The 15,882-nt window shown below is 54.8% G+C and overlaps 3 protein-coding genes across 3 annotated transcripts in view; all 3 read right to left on the reverse strand.

Annotated features, from left to right (window-relative positions):
- Window positions 1–1,207: 1,207 nt before the first annotated feature.
- Window positions 1,208–5,551, reverse strand: EAH_00044110 (hypothetical protein; the record flags this gene model as incomplete). The annotated part of the gene is made up of 4 exons (XM_013394882.1): window positions 1,208–1,211; window positions 1,781–2,583; window positions 2,973–3,150; window positions 3,414–5,551. The coding sequence occupies 4 exons, from the start codon at window positions 5,549–5,551 to the stop codon at window positions 1,208–1,210; spliced, it is 3,123 nt and encodes a 1,040-aa protein (XP_013250336.1).
- Window positions 5,552–5,618: 67 nt separating this feature from the next.
- Window positions 5,619–12,392, reverse strand: EAH_00044120 (hypothetical protein, conserved; the record flags this gene model as incomplete). Its single annotated transcript, XM_013394883.1, has 8 exons — window positions 5,619–7,040; window positions 8,345–8,611; window positions 8,828–8,920; window positions 9,173–9,334; window positions 9,474–9,688; window positions 9,926–10,830; window positions 11,039–11,671; window positions 11,980–12,392. The coding sequence occupies 8 exons, from the start codon at window positions 12,390–12,392 to the stop codon at window positions 5,619–5,621; spliced, it is 4,110 nt and encodes a 1,369-aa protein (XP_013250337.1).
- A 1,884-nt stretch (window positions 12,393–14,276) lies between these two features.
- The window catches only part of EAH_00044130 (hypothetical protein, conserved), a gene marked incomplete at both ends in the record, with an annotated part of 2,907 nt that continues 1,301 nt past the window's right edge, over window positions 14,277–15,882 (reverse strand). The window contains one exon of the mRNA XM_013394884.1: window positions 14,277–15,814. Coding sequence (XP_013250338.1) covers window positions 14,277–15,814 — 1,538 coding nt within the window. The remainder of the gene's footprint in view (window positions 15,815–15,882) is intronic.

Raw genomic sequence — 15,882 nt, forward strand, 5'->3', positions numbered from 1 at the left:
TTAATTTATTAATTAATTAATTAATTTATTTAATTTAATTTATTAATTTTATCTTAAGTGAGAAAATATGCTGCAAACGACAGCCACAGCCGCCCTGTTAGTGTTGTGTGCAGCAGTTAAAGTAAATTAAATAATCCTGTAATTTATAATTATAAACAAATTAAAAAGATATAATCAAACAATTAATTTAAATTAAAAGCCCTTTAGAAGAGAAAAGCAATAAAACTGCTGCATATACACCGTAGAAAGAAAACATTTACAGCAAATAATAAATATAAATTATTAAAAATTAATATAAATACACTCAAACAATCAAGCAATATTAATTAAACAGCAGCACCTCTGTACGTCTTGCTGCTGTACATGCAGCAACTCTTGAGACAGCAACTTAGTAGCAGCAGCAGCAGCAGCGGCAACAGCAGCAATAGCAGCAGCAGCAGTAGCAAGCGCAGCAATAGCAGAAGCAGCAGCAGCAGAAGTAGCAGCAACAGCAGCAGTAGCAACAAAAGCAATAGCAGCAGCAGCAGCAGCAGCAGCAGCAGCAGCAGCAGCGTGTAAGATAGGGGCTGCAGTGGATTTTGCTGCAGCAGAAAGAGAAGAAGTATATTATATTTATTTATTTATTTTATTTTTTATATATTATTCTTCTTTTATAATATAAAAATAATATATTTTTATTCTTCTTATATAATATATATATAATATACTATATAATATATATAGTATATAATATATAATATATAATATATAGTAGATAATATATAATATATAATATATAATATAAAATATATAATATACATATGCAGAATAAATATATTATTGTTTTTGTTTGATAATATAAAATAAATATATTATTTATATGAAGAACAAAGAGAGCAGCAAAAAGAGACGGGGAGACAAACAAAGTGAAAGAAATGGCGGCAGGGAAATGCAGCAATAGCCCATTTGCTGCTGCTGCTGCTGCTGCTGCTGCTGCTGTTGGTGGTTCCTGCTGCTGCTGCTGCTGCAGCAGCAGCAGCAGGAGGGGGCAGCAGCAAGGGGACACCGCATGCGCAGCAAACTGCTGTCTGTCTCTTTCCTAAATCTATGCATACACCTCGAAGCCGCTGCTTTGCTAGCAGCTGCAGCAGCAAATAGCTGTCGTTAGCTGCTGCTATGCAAACCTCTGATAAAAAACTTCGCTCCCGTTCTACTATAGTCAGCAGCTCTACCTGCAGCAGCAGCAGCAGAAGCAGAAGCAGCAGCAACAGCAGAAAGAGTAGCACCAGAAGCAGCAGCAGCAGCAACAGCAGCAATAGACGGAGACGAAATACCATCAAGTTATGCAGGCCAATAGGCATGCGCATGCAGCAGCAGCAGCAGCAGCAGCAGCAGCAGCAGCAGCAGCAGCAGCAGCAGCAGCAGCAGCAGCAGCAACAGCAGCAGAAGCAGCGATTATCTCCACCAACATCACACGCCAGCAAAACCCAACTCTCATTTTATTAATAATTTATATATTATATATTTTAACTTATTTTAATTTATTTTAATTTATTTTATTTTATTTCTGCTGCAGCAGCAGCCTACCAGAGATTGTTTGCATGCAGCAACGGGGCAGTCAGGAATCCCTTCGTATAACTCATTTAGAGCAGCAGCAGCAGCAGCAGCTTCATGACAGAACCTTGCTTCTCTCTCCAGCCTAGTCAGGCTGCTGCTGTGGCTGCTGCTGCTGCTGCAGCAACGCGTGTAGCACCGCAGCACTGCAGCCAGTACCTCCCCCAGCAGCATTGTGAATACCGACCACCGTAGGGGCTGCTGCTGCCGCCCAGCAGCAGCAGCAGCAGCAGCAGCAGGTGTAGCAGCAGGTGCAGCAGCAGGAACAAGAGCAGCAGCATCAGATTCCCCCTTAGGTGCATGCATTTGTTTAATAGCCGCATCATCTTTCTGCTGCTGCTGTTCCTCTTCTTGCTGTCGCTTCTGCTGCTGCTGTTGCTGCTGCTCCTTCTGCTGCTGCTCCTTCTGCTGCTGCTGCTGCTGCTGCAGCAACAGGAAGTGCTGGGTCATAGGGTTTGCTTCGTATGTCTTAGCAGTGAGAACAGCAAAATACCTCCACAGCTGCTGCTGCCTTCGAGGCGTAATGAACTGTTTGCTGCTGCAGCAAACTCTTTCTGCTGCTTCAAGGGCACGAAATATATCTTTTACTTCCTTGCATCCAGCCCACCAACTGTCTCCTGCTGCTGCTGCTGCTGCTGCTGCAGCTGCTGCTGGGGCAGCTGCTGCAGCGGCTGCGTCTGATTCCCCTGATGCTTCTGCTGCTGCTGCTGCTGTTGTTGCATGCGGTGGCTGCTGCTGCTTCTCCTGTTGCTGTTGTTGTTTGAGCAAGAGCAGCAAATCAGAGTCGTCTTTGCTGCTGCCGCTGAAGAAAAGGGGTTGCTGCTGCAGTAGCTGCTGCTGCTGCTGCTGCTGGAAGCTGCCTCTCTTCTCTTCCTGCCGTCTCCTCAGACACCGAAGTGCTGCTCCGAGTGTATAGGCAGGTGAATTAAATTGCTGCAGCAAGCACTCCAGGGCACGTTTAAATGAAGCCTCCAGAAGCTGCAGCGTTCCCTGCAGCAGCAGCAGCAGCAACAGCAACAGCAGCAACAGCAGCAGCAAGCGCAGCAGCCAAAGCGGCAGCAAGAGGAGCAGCAGCAAACGCAGCAGCAAAAGCAGCAGAAAAAGCAAGAAGCTCTATAAATAAAGATTTCTTATGGGCGGCAGCAGCAGCACTAATAACACATAAAGCAGCACCAGTACTGATAGCAACACCAGCAGCAGCTAAAGCAGCAGCAGCAGCAACACCCGCAGCAACACTTAGAGCAGCACCAGCAGTCGAAGAAGCAGCCGCATCATCAGCTGCAGCAGTACCCAAAGCAGCAGCAGCAGCAGTAACTGCAGCAGCAAGAGAAGCAGCAGCAACCGCAGCAGCAGCAGCAGCAGCAGCAGCAGCAGCAGACCTCCACAGCGCCGCTGCGTTCTAGAAGTGCTGCAGTGAGTTCTAAGGCGTTGTGCTGCGCTGCCAGCAGAAGCAGCTTCTCCACCAACTCTCCGGGGATAGCTTCCTCAGGCGGCAGCAGCTGCTGCAGCACCGGTGCAGCGCGAGAAGGGTCTAAGCTGCAGATCAAAGAAAAATACCTGCGCATATAGAAGCAGCAGCAGCAGCAGCAGCAGCAACAGCAGCAGCAACAGGAGGCATATTTACACTGAAGCGCTATTGCAGACGCATAGAAAGTTCATTACAATATATATATTGCTGCTGCTGCTGCTGCTGCTGTTATAGTATGGTAGTTTGCTTTGTCGTTGCTGCCTGTGCTGTTGCTGAGGCTGCTGCTGCTGCTGCTGCTGCTGCTTGCCTGGGCAGTTCAGCATGCAGGAATTCCGTGTAGCTTTGCTGCGACTGGAAGTAACGCAAGGAGCTCTTGCTGCTGCTGCTGCTGCTGCTGCTGCTGCTGCTGCTGCTGCTGCTATGGAGTTCTGGGGGCAGCAGCAGCGCATCTAGCAGCTGCAGCTGCAGCGTGGGGCTTCCTTCCAGCATTGTAAGCAGCGTTGATGCATACTGCTGCTGCTGTCGCTGCTGCTGCTGCTGCTGCTCCTTCCCTCCATCCCTCAAGCCTGCCTGCAGCAGCAGCGTTAGAAAATCACCGGTTCTGTCTTTATTTGCTGCCAGCAGCAGCGGCAGCAGCCGCAGCACTGCAGCAGCAAAAGCAGAGACATCTAGCAAACGCAGTCGCCAGTAATCCCAGCTGCTGCTGTTGCTGCTGTTGCTGCTGTTGCTGCTGCTAGCAGCAGCAGCAACAGCTCCCTCAGCAACACCAGCAGCCGCTATCGTGCTGCTGCTGCTGCTGCTGCTGCTGCTGCTGATGGTGCTGCTGCTGCTCAGCAGCTGCACTTCTTCAAAGACATCTACGGGGCCCTGAGGCAACCACGAAAGGGAGACACTTGGAGACGTGCAGCAAGGCTCCGCAGCTTGCTGCTGCTGCTGCTGCTGCTGCTGCTGTTGCTGCTCTTGCTGCTGCTTGTCGCGAAGCAGACAGCAGCTAAGGAAGTCGTCGTATGCCCTTGAAGCCTCAAACAAACGAGCTGCTGCAGCATGAAATCCATTTGCTGCCAGCAGCTGCTGCTGCTGCTGCAGTGGGGCCACAGCTCTGCGTACATGCAGCAGCAGATCCTTATCGTCTCCATCTGCTGTTGCTGCTGCTGCTGTTGCTGCTACATTCTCAATTATACGAACCAACAGGGCTTCGCGCTGTCTTGCCGTCCAGCAGCAGCCTGTGCTGCTGCTGCTGCTGCTGCTGTCATCTGCTGCTGCTGTTGCTGCAACGTCGTGCAGCAGCAGCAGCTTCAGTTCCTCCTCAAGGGCAGGGCTCCAACAAGAGACAGCCGCACCGCACTTGCTGCTGCTGCTGCTGCTGCTGGTACAGGCTTGCAGCAGCAGCAAAGAGCACGGCTTCCCGTAGACAAGGAACAGCAGCAGCTGCTGCAGCAACAGCTCGTCATGCACGACTTGCTGCTGCCCTCTAGCAGCAGCAACAGCTAGCAGCTGCCACAGCCCTGCATGAAGCCGCTGCATTTGCTGCTGCTGCTGCAGCAGAAGACTCTGGAGTGCCCACCTAGGGCCCTTAAATGCATCTGCAGCAGCAGCATCACCTGCTGCTGCCGCTGTTTCTGCTGCTGCTGCTGCTGCTGCTGCTACTTTCTTTGCTGCAGCGCAGTGCTCTCCTCGCTGCTGCTGCAAAGCCATAATTGCATCACCTACTCCCTGCAGCAGCTGCTGCAGCAGATTGCCTTCAAAAAAGCTGCTGCTTGCTGCTGCGGGTGAGGAAGAATCCTGAAACTCTTGTTGCTGCTGTTCTGTCCCTGCTGCTGCTGCTGCTGCTTCTGCTGCCTGCTGCTGCAGCGCCACGCGAGGCAGTGGCAGCAGCAGCAAATCGCTGAGGAGCGTAATGCTGTCGCTGCTCGACAGTAGCAGCAGCCGCTGCAGCACTGGCGGAGGCTCCCGGATGTGATAGCCCTGCTGTTGCTGTTGCTGCTGCTCCTGCTGCTGCTGCTCTTCCTGCTGGTGCTGCTGCTCGTGCTGCTGCTGACGTCTGCAAGGCTTGTAAGGAGCGAGAATAAGTTCTCCAGCAGCAGCAGCAGCAGCAGCTGCTGCTGCTGCTGGTCGCCTGCAGATATAGTCAAAGACACGCTGCATCCCACGGATGTCTTCTTCTGAGAAGGACATATCTGCTGCTGCTGCTGCTGCTTGTGCTGCTGCTGCTGCTGCATGCAGCGGGAAGGTCTTCCTCTGCAGCAAACACTGCAGGTGCCCGATGGTGAGTTGCTGCAGCTGCAGCAGCTTCCAATCACCCTCCCCCACAAACAATGAGGCCTCCTTTACTGCAGCAGCAGCAGCAGCAGCTGCTGCTGCTGCTGCTGCTGCTGCTGCTCCTGGTGCTGCTGCTTCTACTGGCCCTGCTGCTGGCTTGCTCGGATCCGATGCTCCCGCTGCTGCTGCTGCTGCTGCTGCTTCCAAGGGAGCGCAGATAAATTTCTGCATTTGCTGCTGCAGCACGCGGTGTATACGCAGCTGCTCCGCCAGCAGCCATTCTAAAGGCGCTACAGGATCAAGGAAGCCTGAAGCAACACAACGCATGCACTCCTGCTGCTGCTGCTTCTGCCGCTGCTGCTGCTGTTGCTACTGCTGCTGCTGATGCTGCTGTTGCTGGTGCTGGTGCTGGTGTTGCTGCTACTGTAGGTGTATTTGCTACAGGTTCTGCTGCTGCTGCTGCTGCTGCTGCTATGATAGCGAGTATTGAGTGCGTGTGCAGCTGCTTCTGGAGGGCCTGCAAGTCTACTACTACAGCAGCAATTAGTCCTACCGCTGCTGCTGCTACTGCTGCTGCTACTTCTGCTGCTGCTGGTACTGCTGCTGTTGCTGCTGCTGCTGCTGCTGCTGCCTGCAGCTTACCCTGATGAAGCAGAGTTGTTGCGGCCGTCCATAGACGATGGACGCAGGCAACACGAGTCATGGAGTGTACATCCAGTTGCTGCTGCTGCTGCTGCTGCTGCTGCTGCTCCTGTTGCTGCTGCTGCTCCTGCATCAAGCAGATGAGCACTGACTCAACCAGGCGGCGCACGCGCTGCAGCTCGGCTATGGCTTCCACTGTGCACTTTGTGCTGCTGCTGCTGCTGCTGCTGCTGCTGCTGCTGCTCCTGACTTCGTCTGCAAGTGCAGCTGCTGCTGTTTTCATTGAATCCTTGAGCAGCGTAAAGGCAGAAAAACGCACATCCGCTGCTGCTGCTGCTGCTGCTGCTGCTGGGGACTGTTGCAGCCAGGCAATCAGTGCTGCCTCCTCCACTGCATCGTGCCCCAGAAGAGCAGCAGCAGCAGCAGCAGCAGTAGCAGCAGGTTTCGTGTCTGGAGGTTGTAAAGACTGAGGGAAGGCTGCTGCTGCAGCAGCTTCCAGTTGAGCTTCTAAGGAGGCCAGCAGCCGCAGCAGCAAGCTGTGGGGGATAGCAGCAGCAGGCAGCTGCTGCAGCAGGAGTTGGCGCTCTGTCAAGGCAAACAAAACAGCAGCACGCTTATCTGCTGCTGCTGTTGCTGCTGCTGCTGCTGCCTGCAACAGCTGCTGCTGCTGCTCATGATCCTCCGGTTGTTGCTGCTGCTGCTGCTGCACACCCCAGCCGTGCTTGCTGCCTACCAAGTTGTGCTGCTGCTGCTGCTGCTGCTCCAGTAGCCACTGCAGCAGCAACGGCGGCAGCAGCCCCGGGGCCCCCAGCACATCGCACATTTCAAAGCAGCAGGAGAATGCCTTTGCTGCTGTGAGGCCCACTGCAACAAGCTGCTGCTGCTGCTGCTGCTGCTGTTGCTGCGGAGGGAGGATCGCCTGCTGCTGCAACCTGCTGCGGATGCTGCTACTAGTGCAGCTGCTATCAGAAGCAGCAGCAGCAGCAGCAGCAGCAAGTAAAGGAGAGCAGATGATCTTGAAGAGGCAGCGCCGAGCTGCTGCAGTAGCGGGGAGAGAAAGAAGAGGAGGGATGGAGCCCTGCAGCAACAGCAGCAGCAAAAGCAGCAGCAGCAGCAGCAAATGCAGCAGCAGCAGCAGCAGTAGTAGTAAAGCAAACGACTGCAGCAGCAACCACCCTAACGCATGCAACAGAATGAGTTCACTGCAGCAAAAGCAGCAGCAGCAGCAACAGAAGAATGCCCGCAGCTGCTCAACTCCTGCTGCAGCAGCAGTGCCCCGACCCACTGCACCTCCAATAGCAGCAGCTGCAGCAGCATCAGCAGCATATATTGAGTGCAGCAGCACCACCACCACTAACAGCAGCAACAGCAGCTCCAGAAGCAGGAGCAGCAGCATACGTTGAGTGCAGCAGCAGCACCAGCCAGCAGCACCATCAATCCGTAGCCCCAGCAGCAACAGCAACAGCAGCAGCAGCAGCAAAAGCAGCAGCATACGTTGAGTGCAGCAGCAGCAACAGCAAGTGCGAGGTCTTGGCGGTCTTCATGCAGCGCTGCAGCAGCAAGACGAAGAGGCGAGAAAAACTCCAGCAGCAAAATGCCCTGCACAGATTAAATAAATAAATAATATAAATAAATAAATAAATAAATAAATAAACAAATAAATGAGATAAACAAAAGCACATAAATAAACGCAAGTAAATACGGGGCTGTTTCCACAGCTGAGCCAGCAGCAGCAGCAGCAGCTGCAGCAGGAGACAGCAACAAAAAGGCATCTAAGAAGACCAGCAGCAGCAGCAGCAGCAGCAACAGCACAATGAACAGCATGCACAGTAACAGACGCAGCAACTGCTGCAGCAGCAGCAAGAGCACCAGAAACAGCAGACAGCAACAGCAGCAGCAGCAGCAGCAGCAAGTCTTGCCTCTAGTCCTGCGACTGTCAACTGAAATACAGAGAGGTCCTCAGCAGCAGCAGCAGCACAGAGACAAGCACAGCAGCTGCTGCAGCAGGGTTCATGGAGCGGGTGTTGCTGCTGCTGCTGCTGCTGTTGCTGTTGCTGCTGCTGCTGCTGCTGCCGGCAGATGTCTCTAAAGCAGCTAATAGCGCCATCATTGCATGCATTCGTTTGCTGCTGCGATTTGCTGAGTGTCCCCGCATAACTCAGCAGCAGCAGCGAAGGCCCAGAGGTGTTGCTGCAGGAGCCAAACACCTGCAGCAGCAGCAGCAGCAGCAGCAGCAGCAGCAGCAGATGTAGCCGTGAGGAAGCAAATGACTTCTCCTGGTGGAACACCAAAACAATACCAGGGAATGAAGCAGCAGCAAACAAGCAGCAGCAGCAGCAGCAGCAGCAGCACTAAAAGGATAGGGGTTTTCTGAAGACAAACCTGATGCGTCAGCTGCTGCTGCTGTTGCTGCTGCTGCTTCTGTTGTTGTTGCTGCTGCTGCTGCTGATGGGCAATGATAGAGGTATCTGAAAAGCTGTAGTAAAGAGGCCGCACATGCCCCACATCGACGTGCTGCAGCAGCAGCAGCTGCAGCGCCTGTTGCTGCTGCTGCTGCTGCTGCTGCTGCTGCTCTACTAGTTGATAGATTGTAACTACGGAGGCCGAGTGCAGCACGCAGACGACAGAATCCCCCAAACTCTCCACTGCCTAACAAACAGCAGCAGCAGCAGCAGCAGCAGCAGAAGCAGCAGCAGCAGCAGCAGACAAAGAAGCACAAGCGAACCATCTGGCTACTGCTGCGGCTACAGCTGTAGCTGCTTTTGCTGCCGCTGCTTCTGCTGCTACTGTCCTGCTGCTGGCGCTGCTGCTGCTGCTGATTCTGCTGCTGCTGTTGCTGCTGCTGCTGCTGCTGCTGCTGCTTACTTGGGCTGGGGCGCAGAGAGAAAAGGAAGGAGACAGCAGCTTGACTTCGCTGCCGAGGCGCTGCAGCAGCAGCAGCAGGCGCCCAGCAGCAACCTGCAGCAGCAGACAAGAGAGAGACAGCTACGATGTGAATTAATAATAATAAACAAATGAGCAGCAACAGAAACAAACGAAGCAAACAGAAACAAACAAATAACTGTCTCCCCCCACTATGCATCTGTCTCCTTTCTCCTCTCAACCCAGCTGCTCCGGGGATGCAGCAGCAGCTGCTGCTGCTGCAGCACCAGCAGCAGCTGCAGCAACACCAGCAGCAGCAGCAGCAGCAGCAGCAGCAAAATGACTCACCGCGAGGACTGGGGAGGCGAACAAACGCCGCAGTTTGTCTCCTCTCGCCAGCCAGCAAATGCAAGGGAAATTCAGCAGCACCTGCGGCTGCTGCTGCTGCTGCTGCTGCAATTGCTGCTGCTGCTGCAGTTGCTGCTGCTGCTGCTGCTGCTGCTCACTTAGCTGAGGGCACAACAGAAACAACGGCAGCAGCAAAGAGACGTCAGGTCGCAGGCTTCCTGAAATACTGCTGCTTGTCCCTAAGCTGCTCCTTCTGTTGTTGCTGCTGCTGCTGCTGCTGCTGCTGCTCAGGGGGTCCTACGTCTAGGTGATAAGCGAGGGTGGCTCCCGTGTCGATAGTCAGAACGACGACGCCGTTGCTGCAGGCCACTGCAACAACTTGCTGCTGTTGCTGCTGCTGCTGCTGTTGCTGTTGCTGCTGCTGTTGCTGCAGCAGAAGTTCATCTGCTGCTGCGCAGCAGCACACCGGGTCTGCTGCAGAGAAGAGCGGCATAGGCCGCACGTCAAGCAGTGCTCCTGCAGCAGCAGCAAATCACGCGGCAGCAACGGATGCAGCTGCAGCAACCCACCAGCAGCAGCAAAAGGCTCCGCAGCAGCAGCAGCAGCAGCAACAGCAACCACGCGCAAGCTGAGTTGCACCTACACACTTTCAAACAGCCTTATCCATACCAAGCCAAACTGGTAGCAGCAGCAGCAGCAAAAGCAGCAGCAGAAACAGCAGCAACAGCAGCAGCAGCAACAGCAGCAGCAGACCTAAGGAAGGAATCCCTGTGGCTAGCAGCCGCTCCTCTGTGTAATACGTCAGCAGCCTGCGGTGCAGCAGCAGCAGCAGCAAATTTGCTGCTTCGTCGACAGCAACAGCAGCAGCAACGCATCCCATTAACCCCAGGCCCCGCCCGCTGCTGCTGCTGCTGCTGCTGTTGCTGCTGCTGCCGCTGCTGCCTGCAGCAACAGCACTGCTGCTGCCCTCCAGAAAACGCACGGAGCATAAATGGCTGCGCTGTTGCCGCTGCTGCTGCTGCTGCTGCTGCTGTGCTGCAGCATCGCTTCCAGGCGCAGCCGCAGCTGCAGCTCCGGGGCGAGCGAGGCACAGCAACTCCACGGCAAACTGTTCCTGCTGCTGCTGCTGCTGCTGCTGTTGTTGTTGTTGCTGTTGCTGCGGCTGGTTCTGTTGCTGTTGTTGTTGCTGTTGTTGTTGTTGTTGCTGCTGCTGCTGCGCACTTGCAGCTGGGGGTTTAACGCTAACCCAGGCGACGCAGCCGCTCTTGTAGCTGACGAGGAGGAGGAGATTGCTGCTGCTGCTGTTGCTGCTGCTGCTGCTGCTGCATGCAATAGCAGCAACAGCACCTGCAGATTCTGCTGCAGCAGGAAATGCACAAGAGGAGGTTAGCCTGGCTCTAACAGAAGCATTAGGAGCAGCAAACTGCATGCGAAGCGCAGCAGCAGCAGCAGCAACGTCCCCGCTGCTGCTTCCACCCCCACCGCCCCTACCACCAGCAGCAGCAGCAGCGGCAGCAGCAGCAGCAGCAGATTGCTGCTCCTCCAGACGAGACAAGACGCATACACCCCGAGAGGTCCCCACAGCTATCAGATCTCCACAGCGGCAGAAGGCTGTTACTATGCCGGCAGACTGCGTCACCTGCTGCAGCGCAACAAACCTGCAGCAGCAGCAGCAGCAGCAGCAGCAGCAGCGGCAGAGGCAGCAGGAGGAAGAGTATAAGGATATAAGCAGCACGAAGAGATCATCGGTCTAGCTGCGCAGCAATGAAACGCGGCAGCTGTAGCTGCAAACGACAGCAGCAGCAGGAAGAGAAGCAGCAGCAGCAGCAGCAGCAGCAGCAGCAGCAGTAACAGCATAGCGCCTACCCTGTGCTGCATGGAGACAGCAGGCCCCAGGCTGGCTGCTGCCCAGCACTGACCGGCGCCGGGAAGCCAGCAGAAGCAGCAGCAGCAGCAGCAGCTCCTGCTGCTGCTGCTGCTGCTGCCTGCGTAGGTTGCTGCTGCGAATCCATCCCTTTAGGGCCCCTTAACGGCAGCGCCAGCTCAGCAGCAGCTCGCTGCAGCGGCTGCAGCGTCTCTTCAAGTGCTGCTGCTGCTGCTGCTGATGCAGCGGGCGTCCACAAGGCAGCAGCAGCAGCAGCATCACCGCGACGAGCACAGGCTTCGGGGCCCCACATCTTCTTCCTGCTGCAGCAGAGAGCAGCAAAAGCAGCACCGTCATTGTTACTCTCCAAGCTGCTGCATGCGATTTGAGCTTCGCTGCTGCAGCAGGAGCTGCCGGCAGCAGCGTCTGCTGCTGCAGCAGCAGCCACCGCCTCTGGCCCCCTGCTGCTGTTGCTGCTGCTGCCTAGAGAAGCTGCAGCAACACCGGCATCGGAGACAATACGGGGAGAACTAGGAGAGCTGCTTTCGTCGTCGCTGCTGCTGCTGCTGCTGCTGCTGCTGGCTGCAGATCCTGAGTGCCGCCGCTGCGCTGCTGCTGCTGACTGCAGCAGGCCCCTGCGAAGAGCAACGCAGCAGCAGCAGCAGCAGCAGCGGGGTTGAAGCAGAGGAATGCAAACATAACGACAACTGCAGCAGCAGCGAAGCAGCAGCAGCAGCAGCAGACCAGCAGCAGCAGCAGCAGCAGCAGCAAAACGAAGGCATCCGCCTTATAGAGGATTGGGGCACATACAGAAACAGCAACACGTAGCAGCAAAGACAGTAGCAGCAGCAGCAGCTACAGCAACAGCAGCAGCAACAGAAACAGCAGTAACGGCAACAGCAGCAGAAGCAGCAGCAACAGCAGCAGCAATGTCTCTGCGCACTGCAGCCACTCCTCATCTCCGCTGCCCTCAGAGTCTTCCAATGCAGCAGCAGCAGCAGCAGCAGCAGCAGCAGCAGCAGCAGCAGCAGCAGAAGGGTGCTTAGCGGGGTCCCCTAGGCCCGCAGACACTTTAAATGTTCCCTCATCTGAGCTGCTGCTGCTGCTGCTGCTGCTACTGAGCAGCCGCGCAGCAGCAAGTTTTTGTCTCCGTGGTGTTGCTGCTGCTGCTGCTGCAGCGGAAGCAGCAGCAGCAGCAGTCTTCGTGGAGGCGACAGTGGGGCAAATAGAGACACCGTTGCTGCTGCTATTATTGCTGCTGCTGCTGCTGCTGCTGTATGCTGCAGGTGGTGTCCAGATGTCCGAGGCTCTCGCCTGCTGCTTTTGCTGCTGCTGCTGCTGCTGCTGCTGCTCCATTGCGCTGTTTCGCTAACAGCACCGGCAACTGTAGCAGCAGCAGCAGCAGCAGCAGCAGAAGTGTTTGGTGCTGCACATGCATGGGAAAAGGCCCAGGGACTTGCTGCTGCTTCTGCTGCTGCTGCAGCTAAGGGCGACTGCTGCTGCTGCTGCTGCTGATAGGATCGTTGTTGTTACTGTTGCTGCTGCTGCTGCTGTTGCTGCTGCTGTTGCTGCTGCTGCAGTTAATGCTGTTGCTGTTGCTGCATAACAAGTGTAGTATAGGGCGCTGACGGCCCTCAGACACCTGATATATTTGCTGCCAGCGCTCTGTAAGCAACAGCAGCAGCCAGCAGCAGCAGCAGCGGGAAGAGCAGCAGCAGCAGGTGCAGCAGGAGATTAGAATATGTGTGTAGCTGTCTGCTTCAGTTGCTTTTTGCTGCTTCGTCTTCTCTCTATGTGAAAATTAGCCTTTGAGGCTGCGCCGACTGCTGCTGTTGCTGCTGCTGTTGCTGCTGTTGCTGCTGCTGCTGCTGCAGCTAATCGAAACTCTTTGCTGCTGCACAGCCTCTTCAGTGTATTTTGCTGCTGCTAAAAATATAATTAACAAAAGGGAAGCAGAACGACGAGAAAGGAGACGGAGAGCCGCATGCAGGGGGGCCCCGGGCCCAACCAGCAGCAGCAGCAGCAGCAGCAGCAGCAGCAGCAGCAGCAGCTCCTTCGTCTGCTTGTCGGTTGTTTTTTGCTGAAAATATTTAATAAATTAATTAATTAATTCAAAGAAGAAAAATCAAACCAAAACACACAGACAGTGGGGCTTGAACAGCAGCAAACGCCGCAGCTCTATTTGCTGCTGCTGCTGCTGTTGCTGCTGCTGCTGCTCGTGTTGCAGCACAGGCAATGCCTGCCAGTTCGGTTCAAGCTGCAACTGTTGCTGCTGCTGCTGTTGTTGTTGTTGTTGCTGCTGCTGCTGCTGTTGCTTCTGTTGCTGCTGCTGCTGCAGCCGTTATGGGTGGTGTGGCTGCAGCAGCAGCTGCTGCTGCTCGGTCCAGTCCTGAAATTGACGTGCCTGCTGTTGCTGCTGCTGCTGTTGCTGCTGCTGCTGTTGCTGCTGTTGCTGCTGCTGCTCCTGTTGTTGCTGGTGTTCCTGTTGTTGCTGCTGTTCCTGTTGTTGCTGCTGCTCCTCTTGTTGCTGCTGCTGTAAATGGTTGTGCTGTTGGTGTTGCAGCAATGGCAAGAGCTGTTGCAGCAACAGCTGCTGCTGCAGTTATTTTTTGCTGCTTCTGCTGCTGTTGCTGCTGCTCGCGTTGATGCTACTGCTGTTACTGTTGCTGCTGTTTCTGCTGCCGCTGTTGCTGATACGGCTTTTGCTGCTACTGCAGAAGCAATTACGAGTGCAGCAGCAGCAGCAGCAACAACAACAGAAGCAGAAGGAGCAGCAGCAGCAGCAGCTACATTAGAAAGAGTGCAGGAATGTGCTCGCGCAACGTCTGTTGCTGCAGCTGCTTCAGGTTGTACACCCCATCGCAGCAACAGCAGCAGCAACAGCAATGTTCGTTGCTGCTGCTGCTGCTGTTGCTGCGATGGGGTGTATAGCCATCACTGCAGCAACGCGTGTGTTGTTGCTGCTGTCTCTGTATGCATATATATCTTTATTTGTTTTTCTTTATTGTTATCAAGATCTACGTACCTACGCTTTTATTTGTTTATTATTTATTTATTATTTGTTTATTTAATATGTGTTTAGGGTTTAGGGTTAACTCAAAGAGGTGCTTTGCTGCTGCTGCAGTTGCTGATGCATTTGCTGCTGCAGTTGCTGCTGCTGTTGCTGTTGTTGCTATTGTTGCTGTTGTTGGTGCTGCTGCGCGCTGCAGCAGCAGCAGCACCAACCACAAGGCCGATTCTCTACAGAGCCGACAAAAGGCTGCTGCTGCTGCTGCTGCTGCTGTTGCTGCTGCTGCTTGCTTCGCTAGAGCTCCGGTCGAGCAGCGGTAGCAGCCGCATCACAGCAGCAGGCAGCACCCCTGGCAGCAAAAATCCCTGTGGGTTCCTCCATAACTGCAGCAGTTGCTGCTGCAGTGTCTGTTCCTGCTGCTGCAGTTGCTGCTGCTGCTGCTGCAGTTGCTGCTGCTGCTGAGGCAGCGAATGGCTGCCTTGTCGCAATACCCCAACGGGGTTAAGGCGCTGCTGCTGCAGTGCTTGCTGTTGTTCGAGTTGCTGTTGCTGCAACTGGAGCTGCTGCTGCTGCAGCAGCAGGAGCCTTTGCTGCTGCTGCTGCTGCAGGTGCAGCAAACGCTGCAGCTGCATCTGCTGCAGGTGGTCATTCGGCTGCTGCTCCGGCGCAAGCGGATCTATAAGCAGTCTCGCTGCTCCTGGTTGCTGCTGCTGCTGCTGCTGCTGCTGCTGCAGCTGTTGCAGCAATTGCTGCCTATGTTGCTGCAGGGTCTCTTGCTGCAGCTGCTGCAGCTGCTGCAGCTGTGAGGGTTGTAGTTGCTGCTGCAGCAGCTGCTGCTGCTGTGGGGTTTGCAGTCGCTGCTGCAGCAGGAGCTGCTGCTGCAGCAGGAGCTGCTGTTGCTGCTGCTGGAGTTGCTGCTGCTGGAGTTGTTGCTGCAGCTGCAGTTGCTGCTGCGGCTGCAGTTGCTGCTGCTGCTGATGCAATTGCTGCAGCTGCAATTGTTGCTGCTGCAGTTGCAGCTGGGGGTGCCGTAGCTGCAGCTGTTGCTGCTGCGGCTGCTGCTGTTGCTGCTGCTGCACGAGTTGCTGCAGAGGAGACCCTAAGAGGTTTACAGCTTCAATGTGTTTAGAGTGCTCAACAGCAGCTTCTGTATCTTTGCGCTGCTGCTGCTGCTGTTCTATATGCTGCTCTTGCTGCAGCAGCAGCTCATCGGGGGCAGCTGCTTCCTCTCTTTGGAGTAGCGGCAGCAAAGACAGCAGCGAAGAGCGAGATCCTCTTGTCTTGCTGCTGCTGCTGCTGCTGCTGCTGCTGCTGCTGCTGCTGCTGCTGCTGCTGTCATCGTGCAGCGGCAGGGGAGCGAAGACAACTGAAGACAGCAATGATATAGGATCCCTTGGGAAGTGCGGCCCTGCTGCTGCTGCTGCTGCTGCTGCTGGGGGGTTCCTTGGTTCTGTCTTGTGCTGCTTTCTTTGCTGCTGTTGCTGCTGCTGTTGTTGCGGTTGCTGCTGCTGTTGCTGCTGCTGTTGTTGCAGTTGTTGCTGCTGTTGTTGCAGTTGTTGTTGTTGTTGCTGCTGTTGTTGCAGTTGCGGCTGCAGCGGCTGCTGCTGCTGCTGTTGGTACTGTTGTTGCTGCAGCTGCAGCTGCGTTAGTGCGTCATTCGCCCCTGCTGCTGCTGCTGCTGCTGCTGCTGCTGCTTCTGCTGCAGGCAGTTGCTGCGTTGTGCGGTTAAATGAAGATTTCTCAAAAGGTGTGCCGCTAGAGAGGTGTGCTGCAGCAGCAACAGCAGCAGCAAGACAAGCAGCAGCAGCAGCAGCAGCAGCAGCAGCAGCAGCAGCA

Source organism: Eimeria acervulina, genomic scaffold, assembly GCF_000499425.1.
Source record: "Eimeria acervulina Houghton genomic scaffold, Eah_scaff602, whole genome shotgun sequence".
Taxonomy (NCBI): Eukaryota; Apicomplexa; class Conoidasida; order Eucoccidiorida; family Eimeriidae; genus Eimeria; species Eimeria acervulina.